The 11850-nt window shown below is 46.1% G+C and overlaps 1 protein-coding gene across 1 annotated transcript in view; it reads right to left on the bottom strand.

Moving 5' to 3' along the window:
• Positions 1-354: 354 nt before the first annotated feature.
• Positions 355-11850, bottom strand: part of MYBPC2 (myosin binding protein C2) — a 64491-nt gene continuing 52995 nt past the window's right edge. The window contains exons 23-30 of the mRNA XM_054993394.1: positions 11507-11595; positions 11040-11235; positions 7664-7803; positions 6125-6284; positions 5213-5349; positions 1122-1308; positions 951-993; positions 355-567 (exon numbers count right to left, since the gene is read on the bottom strand). Coding sequence (XP_054849369.1) covers positions 983-993; positions 1122-1308; positions 5213-5349; positions 6125-6284; positions 7664-7803; positions 11040-11235; positions 11507-11595 — 920 coding nt within the window. The 3' untranslated portion in view covers positions 355-567; positions 951-982. The remainder of the gene's footprint in view (positions 568-950; positions 994-1121; positions 1309-5212; positions 5350-6124; positions 6285-7663; positions 7804-11039; positions 11236-11506; positions 11596-11850) is intronic.

Genomic DNA, 11850 nt, shown 5'->3' with positions numbered 1-11850 from the left:
TCTCCAGATTAGAGTCCCGTGCTCTTAACCACTACACCAAACTGGCCTAAAACTGACTGCCTTCTATATGTCTGTTCCTCTTTCTGTAGGAGAAAATGTGAGTGGGCAGCCCAGACAATGAAGAAGGCTTGAGTGAACTTGGGACCTCCTTATCCATCCCTAAGAATGAATGCAGGACATCTCTCCCCCCCGCCTGCCCCCAATAAAAAACCATTTCCAATTCAGCTGATCCTCCAAGTCCATGCTTAGACCCGCCTCCCCTCTACACCCAAGCCGTGATCATCTACAAAGTCAGCCTGCTGCTCCCACTGTAATTACCAGTTCTCTTTCTAAAGAGATTGATGAATGAACAGATTATCCCATCAAGATCACTTTATTGACAGAACAACCAACCAGACAGACACACAAACAGATACAAGAGGATTGGCTGTTCTATGGTAGTTGCTTCTATCCCAGCGCAAGATGCGTGGCTTGTTCTGAGGTGGGGAGATAAATAACTTGACTTTCCCCTTGCCCCACAGCACACCTTGTAGGATGGAACACCATGGGAAAAAGGACAATGGTAAACTGTGGAGAAAGCAAAACAAGGATTAACCGGGTTGACTTGTTCGATACAAGCAAGGGAATTCACCCAACTAGTGTCCTCCACAGTCATATCTTCCCCAAGGCTTCCCACAATATGTTTTATGTGCTCTCTTTCCAGATTTAATCTCTTCCCCTTCAATAAGGCTCTTTTTCTCTAAATCAGATTATACTAAGCCCACAGTTTCTCTCACACAAACACAAGCCACTTGCTTAGCCCCTTCCCCCCGAACAACCACCCTGACCTCAGGGCTATTTCTGCACCGAAGTGACTTCTGAACAGGAATTCCATTCTGCCTTGAAATCCAAAGGGCTCTGTGCCCCTTCCATACACACAATGTGGTGGTAGTGGAAGGCCTGTTACCTACCTCTTTCAGTCTTGGCAGTTGTGGCAATAAGATTACTGGGGCGCTACAGAGACGAAAGAAGAGAGAAAGGGTGTTAAGCAGAGGTTCCTGGTGGGCATGCAAGTGTGAAGGAACGCCCTCCTCCTCTGAACATAGCACATGCTTAACCCCTCTTTTGCAACCCACAGTCACCTTTGACCTCCAGCTTGCACTCCACAAGGGCTTCACCCAGCTCGTTGATGGCCTTGCAAGAATAAGTGGCACTGTCGAAAGGACTTGGCTTTCGGATATTGAGGGTCAGCACCCCTTGGCTATTTTTCTGGAGGAACTTGGAATCACCACTGAGGTCCATTTTGTTCTTCATCCAGATCACTTTGGGCTGAGAATAGACAAAAGACGGATAATTTAAAAGGGAGCTGGACAAAATGTCCTAATGGTCTCCAACCCTGTTTTGATTCCAAAGTACCCAGCATTGTACTACCTACCATGCCCCAGAATAATTGGTTTCAACCACAAATATCTGTGCAACTTTTTTGCCATCAGTCACAGCTGACTTATGGCAACGCTTGCTGGGGGTTTTCGAGGCAAGAGATGTTCAAAGGCGGTTTGCCGTTGCCTGCCCCTACATAGTCTCTGCTATGCTGTTGCAATCATAGGCTTTGTTGGTGGTCTCCCATCCAAGTACTTAACCAGGGCTGACCCTGCTCAGCTTACGAGATCTGATGAGATCAGACGGGCTTGGGCTATCCAAGTCAGGGCATGCAAACCTTATAATATTTAAAAATCAAGTTTCAGAACGTGCAATCTTCTTAGCTGTAAAACTGGAAATTCATGTCAATTTCTTTTTTTAATCAATGAGGCCTAAAGGTCACTTTACAGGGGAATTTCTATAAAGGGGCTGGCTCATTCATCCACAGAAAGATCAGCTTCTGTTATCTACAAGAGAAAACCCTGCTATACATGCAGGCAGCCCTTCAGAAAATAGCTCTACAGTGCAAATTCTTCACCACTCAGCCCTCAACTAAAGTTGGGGGCTGTAATCCTGATGCCAGCCCAGGTACAAGCATTAAGTGATCTTGACCATTGAGCATCTCCGATTGAGTCTGATTATTTCTTTCCTTTTTAATCCCTGCAACTTTATCTCAGAAGATTTTTTCCCCTAGAGTTAAAAATGCAAAAATACGGCTCCTGTGTATTTTCTACACATGTACTCTTTGAAAACTTTGGCTTATTCTTACAGTTTTTTGTTTTGTTTTTTAGGTCAAGGAATAACTATTCCTTTGTTTTGGTAGTGGTCTTTCAATAAAAAGTTGCTGTGCATATTTAGATAAAAAGGTAAAGATAGTCCCCTGTGCAAGCACCAAGTCATTACTGACCCATGAAGGGGACGTCACATCACAACGTTTTCTTGGCAGTGGTTTGCCATTGCCTTCCCCAGTCATCTACACTTTATCCCCAGGAACCTGAGTACTTATTTTACCGACCTCAGAAGGATGGAAGGCTGAGTCAACCTTGAGCCGGCTACCTGAACCTGGCTTCTGCCAGGATTGAACTCAGGTTGGGAGCAGAGCTTGGGCTGCAGTACTGCAGCTTACCACTCTGCGCCATGGAGCTGTGCATGTTTAATGTCCAAATAATTATTTCAAATGCTGTGGTGGTGGGGGCAGAGCTGGATAAATCAACCCAACCAGTGCTTTGTTTGGCCACCTTGGGGACCCTATTTGGGGGAAAGAGGCTGGCAGAGAAAGTGGCAGGGCAGCCAATATACTCCACTGATGATGTCATCGGGCTGGCTCTGGGGCAAAAGAAGTGCCCAGCAAAGGAGGGGGGTGCCAAGCTGCAGCTGTTGAGGACAGGCCAGCTGTGGCTTCTGAGCAATCAGCCCCCACCCCGGCCGTCAGCACAAAAAGACGACCCAAGCCCCACCAGAAAGAAGTACTGGTACACTTAACCAGCACAAACAAAGAGCCCTGAATCCAACCATGTGGATGACTCGGCAAACATAGCACAGGTGGTAGAAGATATTTTGTAACATCCAGCTTGAGGAGGAGTTCTCTGGATTTGTAATTCCATATTTTTCACACTATTGCATTGTTCATTGTGTATCGTATACTGCATCTTCACATTGGTGTTTGCATTGTCGTTCAGTTTTGTACTCCCTATTACATTGTTTATTCAATGTTCTATACTGCATGATCCCCCACCCCCGCCAGTCTTGACTCTCAGTGAGAAAGGTGGGCTACAAATAAATAAATAAAGTTTCACAGGTTGTGTTTGGAAGAGATTTCAGGCAGCAGACAAGAACTGTCTCATCTCTCCTGCCCTGCTGCATGCCAAACTGCTCCCCGCAAATGCTGTTCCTGGGAGACAGGTGATCTCCAGTAACAGCATGAGATGGGAGTTGGAGGTCTGCAGCGGGAGGAGGGATAATCACCCCACCTGCCTACCCACCCTGAATCCAACCCCATGATCAGATCTCCCAGTGTTTTCTTATAAAAAGCTGTAGTGGGTTATGATATGGGTACCCATTGTGTTTCCCTAGTACAACTAATAGCTCTGCAGTAGGGAAAGATTTCTAATGAGGAAATGATGTGGGGAGAAGAGAGAACTACTGCTGGTATTGCAGTCTCAATCCATCCGTTGCACTGCTATTTTTTAAAAAAAAATATTAAAAATGTAGGGGATACACAGAGCAGTCCTAAGCAGAATTATACCCTTCTTTGTCCATTGAAGTCAATGGGTTTGGAAGGAAAAATATCTGCCTAGGATTGCACTGACAGTCACAGATCTCCCACATTATGGTGTGGCCCCAGAACACAAGCTTTGTCAACCCTGCACTGAGAACAATGTCCCAGATTCTGGCTCCAGATGCCAATATCCTACCAATGCTCAAAATCCATAAACAATTCCTAATTCCTCTTCAATGTAAACAGTGCAACCCACCACCCACCCACAAAGATAGCCCCCCCTTTCCACAAAACCTGCACCCAAGTCCCCACTTGCCCCCATCTCTCTCACCCATTCCCTTTTTGATTTTTTTTTCCTTCAGCCAACCACAAACACACAAGGATGTGGCACAGCAATGGCACTCTCAAAGCTGCATTGGCCAACCTGATATGGAAGCCAGAGTAAGATTCAACAAAGGGGAGAGGTGCTTAATCTTCCTCACACTCATACCCTGCAAATTGCATCTCCATTTGCCTCATGATAATCTCCAGTTATGCAGCCGGGTTCGGAAATGTCAATTGAAACAGGCTTGGGGATTTGCAGGAGAGAAATTAAACACTCCTCCCATTGCACCTTCTCCCTCCCTCAAGTAGTGTTACAAGGGAAACACAGAGCTGGGAACCTAAGATGAAAGTGTAGATAGGTGGGTGGGTGGATAGTTCGGGAGCACCAGCGTGGTACTATATATTACATGGTGAACTGTATAAGATATGAAGGTGTGACTGTCTTATACTGAATCAGACCATTAGTCCATCAAGCTCTGACAAGCAGTTTTCTCCAAGGTCTCAGGTGGAGGTCTTTCACATCACCTCCCTCCTGATCCTTCTAACTGCACATTTCAGGGATTGAACCGGGTACCTTCTGTGTGCCAAGCAGATGCTCTACCACTAGGTCATCGCCCCTCTTATATAAACTGAGTGTGGCAAGATTAAAGTATTGGTCAAAATGATGTGGCATATATCAATGTCATGTAAGAAAGCTAGAGAATCCTGGGAAATGGCTATAGCCGTCACTGATGATATTTCTGGAATGTAACAAACGTCATATCTCTGGATTCATCGTCTTAACTAGATGAAAGCATTAGCACCTGCTAATGTTCATGAACTTTTGTTACATATTTTGACAGCTGCCAGACTGGCACTTGAACAAACATTGGAAAACAAGAATAGAAACAACAATCTACGGGCTTACACGTAAAAATGTGCCTTAATTACATTAATGGTTTATCAGAAACCATCTGCAAGGTGTCAATCGGCAATAGAAGTTTGAAGGTCTGTTGCTCATTGCTTGGCAGAAGAATGCTCCTTTTGAATACTGATGATGGCTTCTTGACTCCTACCAGGTTCTTTTGTTTTCTCTTATTGAGAGTGTTTTTTTAAATTGTTACACAACCTTTATTAATTAATAAAAAATCAACCACTCTCAGTCACCCCAGCCGTTCATTCCCCTATTTTCTTTTATCTCCATCCTGTTATCTGTACCTCCAGCTTGGCCATGCAGACCCCCCTCTGAACCACCCCATTTCATCCCATTCCATTTCCTCATTCAATACATACTTTGGGGTGTCCCCTCACAGCACAGTTGAGGGCGGTGGTATAGCCAGCCACCACTGTCCGATCCACCAGCGGTGTCAGGAAAATGGGGGCCATGCGGAAGTCATGTTCCTTGTAGTCTGTCTGTTTACAGACTATTCCTGGAGGAAAAGGCAAACAAGAAAGGGAGACGTCCAGTAGAAGAGTCCCCAGCAATAACCCAGGAGTCCTAAATCTTAATCCTTCTCTGGTATATTCCACCATCTTCCCCTTTCCCCAGGAAAGGATTCTGACTCTATACATGAGATGCCTCAGCACATGTTCATCAAGTGTAGCAGACACAATGTTAGTCAGGAAGCATAATTTTAAAAGACAGAGCTGGCGGAGATCGCTCCTCAGCGGGTTTGTTAATTTAATCTTTGCCTCCACCAAGGCTCTGTCAGTTTCAGCTCTCCAGTCCGTGGGATCGCAACCAGAGGGCAGCAAGGAATGGAAATGGGCTGGAGCTGCCTTCCAGAGCTGGCCTTGGACCTGGAGAGGTTATAATGGGCTGAAGTTTCCCTTCTGGCATTTTACAGCCCCTTCACACAGCTCCACTGTATAGCAAATCCTTTGCCCTGCCGCCTGCTCTGTCTTTTTAAACTACCCTTCCCAGCTAACACTGCATCTCCCAAGACATGTTCTTCATGCGTCAGATGTCTTCTGTAGATGTCTCTTCCAATCCACTACCATTTCTAATCCTCTACAGTCCTACTGTTCTCCCATAGAACCCATAAATCCTAGTGTCTGATGTAGCTCACCAGGCAATTGAAAGAGGATGCCAGACCGGTTCTCCTTTAGGTTTAAACTATACCTAAACCATCCTGTTAAAGTCCTATAACCTCCCCTCCTAATGCATGGAAGAAACCCAAGGTATTGATCGAGGTACGTGTTTACCAGTTTTCTGAATGAAAGCTGTGTTTTTTGAGACCCCAGGAGTCTCGCTGAGTCCACATATGTTCTCACTGAAGACTCGGAAGTAGTACTCGTTGCCCATGATAAGGTCGGATACCGTGCAGCGTGTAAGACGGTTGTGTTCGTATACCGTGAACCACTCCTTAGAGAAGGAAAGAAGGAACATATGAACATTTAGAGGGGGACCTAGTATGGAAATAGGGTAGAACTGGGCTGGGGAGCCGTTCTGCTGCTATTAAGTGTGTTTACCATCACCAGGATACCGAGTGATACGGAACAAACTAGAAATTACACAGATATGCATCTGACAGCCACCTTTTCTAAAAGAAGGCAACTTCAATTAGAGTCATTTTGAGTAAAGACTGCATCCCCCATTATGGGGTTTCAGATTCAGGAAAACATACTTGGAATCTTAGCTGGGGAATGGGCAAAACAATCTGGATGGAAAGAAATGCTTTTTTCTGGATGGAAAGCAATAATTACTTTCAGTCCCAGAGTGACCTAACAGTGCCTTTCAATAAATAATGGCTAGGTTTTTAATGGCTGATTTTTAATGGATTAATGATTAGGCTCGTATTATTTTATCCTGCTTTACTTTGTGAGCTGCCTTGAGCAGGTTCTGTGGAGAGGTAGCATACAATATTGATTTATGTATTTCATTTATACTGTTTTTTTCCCCATTGGAGATCCTAAGTGGCTTAAAACATCTTCCCCTTCTCCATTTTGGTCTCAAAACAACAACAACCTATGAGGTAGGTTAGGCTGAGACTCAATGACTGGCCCAAGGTTACCCAGCGAGCTTCCATAGCAGAGTGGGGATTTGAACCTGGGTCTCCCAGATGCTAGTCTGACATTCTAGCCACTACCCCATGCTTCTTCCACAGCAAATATGAAACTACTGCCCAGTCTTTCAGCTCTAACTAACCTGGATTTAATACTGGATGGCCACTGGTGAAGTATGAACCCTACAGTAGTAGGAAGCTGTTCTCCAAAAGGCAATCACCATAATTGTATTCATATAAATACAGACTAAACTGGGTCATTGGGAGGCATGCAGTTTTTCCACATTCCTCTGCATTGCTACAGCTCTTGCTGACCCGGGGAAAGCCCATTCCTGCGACTGCAGGATCCCTGTGGAGGAAGAGCCACAAGGGTTAGTGGAATGGAAGGAGAAGGGGATTAATTTTGCATTCCCTCCCCTCAAGGAGGAGCCATTTCACCTCCAGGTGGTCCAGAATGAGCCATTCCAACTCATCCCAGGCCCCCTGCCAACCTGCATTGATGCTCCCTTATGTAGGCCTGTCACTCAGGGCCTGATCTTTTTGGGGAGAGCTGCAGCAATACATAAGAATAAGGAGAAACTAACCTTCTGTACATGGAAGGGTAGGATACTGCCTACTGGCTCAAGAGCTGGCAAGAGCAGGCCTCGGTCTTGGACATCTCAAGGTTACCACCAGCATGCATTTTCACCAGGGCCCAGGAAAAAGCCAGCTGGTGTCCTTTGCAGAGGAGCTGCCTTACCATGGTCTTCTTGTCAGCTTTTTGGATGGAGTAACCAGTGATCTCTGAATTCCCGTCGTCCTTGGGAGGCTCCCATTCTACTAAAGCATTGAATCCCCACACCTCTTTCACCATCACATTATGCGCCGGACCTGGCTTCTCTGCAAGCGAAATGGGAAGCAAGGAGGTCACGACATTGTGGAAAGAGAAAGTATAGAGAGAACAGCCCTTTAGCTAGCGGCATAAAAAAAGACACTTCCTTGTATGGGAGCCTAGGCTGAGTTAGGGCGGGGTAGGGGAGAACCCTGAGCCCCTCTAATATCTGATATTAATTCAGGCACCAGATCTGATGTTCCCCTACTGCAAAGAAGATATAGAGCAACGTTAAATGTATTTTTTCAACAAAGTTTGGGCTAAGCTGAACAAGGACTGCCAGGTAATTAGTTTAATCTCCTTTATGGAGGATCAGGGTTGGATATTTGTAACAGCGCCTGTTGAGTTTTCTCCTGCTGCGAGTTAATTGTATTAACTGTATATTTTGTATTTATTCCGGTTGTTCAGATTCTGTTCCTATTTTTGTACCCACTGCAGGTATTTTTAGCTTAAGATTGCAGCTGTTTTTTACCCACAGTCGGTTCCCACGTTCACCATGAACCATTCAGGGGGTACCTCAGAGCCAAAGAAACATGCTGAGTGGTGGATTAATTAATTGCCACTCCTCCACACTGCAAATACCCACAGGATGAAGAAGAAAGTGTGTGTGTTTTGAGAGAGGGGTGTGTGTGTGTGTGTGTGTGTTTTTTACATGCTTTGAGCTCTTTTTATATACATGTGAGTGTGGAGTATATCCACGAAACAGGCACTGATATGAGTCAGTCATCCTTCCCCGCTGGCTGGCTACTCTGTCACAGCCACCTCCTCCTGTTGGTGAACAAAGTTCCCTGCAGATACTTGCCTGAAATAGGCTGCATCCTGAGGGCCAAGCTACAAGTGACGAATGACACTTGAACGGCAAGTGAACAGCCTCACGTGTATTCCTCCCTGTTCACTTGCGCTCCACTTGCACGCCATTGGATCACGTAGTCATTCGTCACTTGTAGCTTGGCCTTGACTGCTCCCTCCTCCCTCTGCTCCAGTGTGCGTGCAGAGCTTCCCTCTGTTTATTTCAGGGGTGAAAGTAAATCAGTGCTTACAGAAAACCAATAAGAAAGTGGCCACAATTGTAGCTCCCAACCTCTGCTTCGAGCACTCAGAGACAGAACTGGTAAGACTTTTTTTTTACTGTCACCCCTGGTTGAACTGGAGTTTGCTGTGAGGTCTGAACACAGATTCAGCTGCAAGGTACTTTCCCAACAGTTTAGGCAGATCCCAAGAAAGAAAGAACGAACGAACTCAGTTGCAGGCTGCTCTCTTTCCTGGCTATCCTACCTGACTCCATGCAACATCCTCCTGTCTCAAGTGCTAAAGTCTACAACAAGAATAAGGGAAGGAGACAGCAGTACTATGAAGGACTCCATAACCACCTGCATGAGATGAGAGCTGGGCGCACTGGAGGCAGATAAACCAACAAGGAAATGGAATATCTTGCAACACTACACCTTCTTTTCATTCCCTCCTGATAACCCTCCTCCTGCCACTAGAAAGTGTGATTTCTGTTCCCTTGTGATCACCTTCATGTACATTAAAAAGAGAGTTGAAAGCATGTTCACAGCACTAGGAGACTCTTGTTGATTGTCTGTCTTCAATCTGCAACACACCAACAAAATCCCAGCCCCTCTCCAATGGTACTTTTCAGGAGGGGAGCAGTGTTGAGGGCAGCATCTTCTCAAGTATATTCTTCTTCAAAGGCGGATCAGCAGCAGGCCCTTGGAAGATGCTAAATTTCACTTCAAACTTTAGGGCAGCCAAATAGGGATTAGAGGCAGCAGATCAAAACTACGTTGCCTGGTAAAGGGGGAGGGAACACATTGGCAGACTTTTCTGCAGCAATGGGTGGGGGGGATGACATTTCAAGAAAGCTTAAATATAGAGCAAAGGAATATGATCTCGCTGCGCTAGATGGGGAAAGGGCGGGAGCTGAAGAGCGTGTAAAAGAAGATAGGGAGAACTGGGCAAAGGGTACAGTGCAGGGGGGAAAGGCTTTGGAGGGCTGGAAACTGGTGCAGAGATGAGATCCAGCCCCAAATGGGCAGCATGAGCTAAGTCTCAAAATGAGAAAGACAGAACCCATACCAGACCATGAAAAGGGGGCAGATATCACTCCCAGCCACTACAGGAAGAGCCTCTCCCCCTTGGCTGGCATCCCTACTGCCCACTTGTTCAGCTGGCAGGAGGATGAGTGATGCGACGCCAGTTCGTTTGTCTCCTTCATCTCTCCTGTGCAAGGCTTGGGAATTGGGTCCATGGAGGATTCCCACCGGGACTAGGGGCTAGGAGTGGAGACAGGTGGAACCGGAGCAGCTTAAAGCTTGTTAACAGCTTAGCAGCTGCAGTGAGAAGAAAAGGAAAACCGAGATTTGTGCCTGGCTCTCATTCCTTCCCACTGTGGGATCCAGGCCACTCCCTAGTCCTAGCTATTCTGCATTCAGAGGCCTATTTTATCCCCACATCCTGTCCCCATTTAACCCAAACCTCTGTCCTCCACAACCATTTCTTCTTTGTTCTGTAGCTGTGTAGTCCTCCACATAAACATGCAAACCTATTCCACATTGTGTGTGGGGTGTGTGTGTGTGTGTGTTTCCTCTATAGTAGTCATGTCACCTGTGTGATTGGTGCTCAATTTGCACTTGCAGCGGAGATTCCACACAGCACAGGGTCATCCGCTTTCTCACCCTTGTTAGCTGGAGTTTTCCTTTCCCATAAGATGTTGATTGCATCCCCACCCCACCTCACCCCACACACTGTTATCAAGTCACTGTCACAATTCTCTGCCCAGCTTTTGTATTTTGTGGTGCAGCGTGGCACTACTCAAAAAGAGCGCACTACTACACTTTAAAAAAATAACTTGCATTTGCCTAGCACTGCTCCAGGATCCTTGAATCCTTTGTTGGAAGGATATCCTGCTGTGGTCTCACTATCCACACTGAATAGATTAATTGGCTTCCTATTGCTTGGGGGAAGGAGAGAGAGGCCTTCAGGGACTTTTCAAATACGGGGAGAGAGAGAAAGAGAGAGAGAAACTTGCCACATGTATTGTGGTAAGATCCTAGCTTGAAATACTTTTCTTACAAGCTTGGCTGGCTTCTCCCCCCCCACCCCACCCCCAGTCACCCTCAGACTTCCTTTCTATCCCTCTTTAGTTCACACGCCATTTGCTTTTTAAATCCTAGCACGTCATTAGATTTTGTTTTTAAAGTATATTTGCTGAATCCCCGGCAGCTGAGAGATCCTTTCTTACCCACAACGCGGATCTTAATGACAGCTTTGTCCTCCATGTTCTCAATCTGAACTGAGAGTTCATAGTGGCCTGAATTGTGCCGGGCAGCCGAGCGGATGAAGAGGATGGTGTCTACCTCTGAGGTACGGACGGCCACCTCCTTGGGGTCCAGAGGCTGCCCGTCTTTTGTCCATGTGACTTTAGGACGAGGTTTACCCTGGAGATGGCAGAACACATGGCATTGGACCTCCTTTCTAGTGGTACCCCTTCACCTCCCCTCCCAAACTCTCCTGGGCGGCTGAGAGATTCCCCTTAGCAGAGACAGTGTTCTGCCCTACAAGGGTGGATCCAAACAGCTTTTCTGCTGATGAAAAATGGAGGAATGTCTCTGCATCTACTATTTATGATTTCATTGTTATAGAACTTCCCCCACTAGTGTCGCCAATTATGAGTTCCAGCGCAGTAAGTTTTCCTAGCTCGTTACTTACCTGGAAGGGGATCACTAAGTTGACTTGCTCCCCCACTCTCCTGATATATGTCTGTCGGAGGTGGCGAGGAAGACGAATCTTGGGCTGCTCTAAAGTAAAAAAGAGAAAACAAACAAGAGAATCCACGGAATCCCTGGAGGCTTATCCATTTTCAAGTTTATCCATTTCACCTCTGAGTTCTTTAAGTACTCTTCAGAGAGTTCTGTCCATTCCAAGTGACTTGTTAGTATTAATACATCAGCTGATTGTATAAGGAGACAGATCATTTGTTTGGTTCATAGAGACCCTGGATTGTCTAAATGCAAAGCACGTAGCCGGCTGATGCTCCACAACCCTTTCTGAGT

This window comes from Eublepharis macularius, chromosome 12 (assembly GCF_028583425.1).
Source record: "Eublepharis macularius isolate TG4126 chromosome 12, MPM_Emac_v1.0, whole genome shotgun sequence".
NCBI classification, from domain to species: domain Eukaryota; kingdom Metazoa; phylum Chordata; class Lepidosauria; order Squamata; family Eublepharidae; genus Eublepharis; species Eublepharis macularius.
The sequence above is the reverse complement of the archived record's forward strand: the minus strand, read 5'-3'. Positions and strand labels throughout refer to the sequence as shown.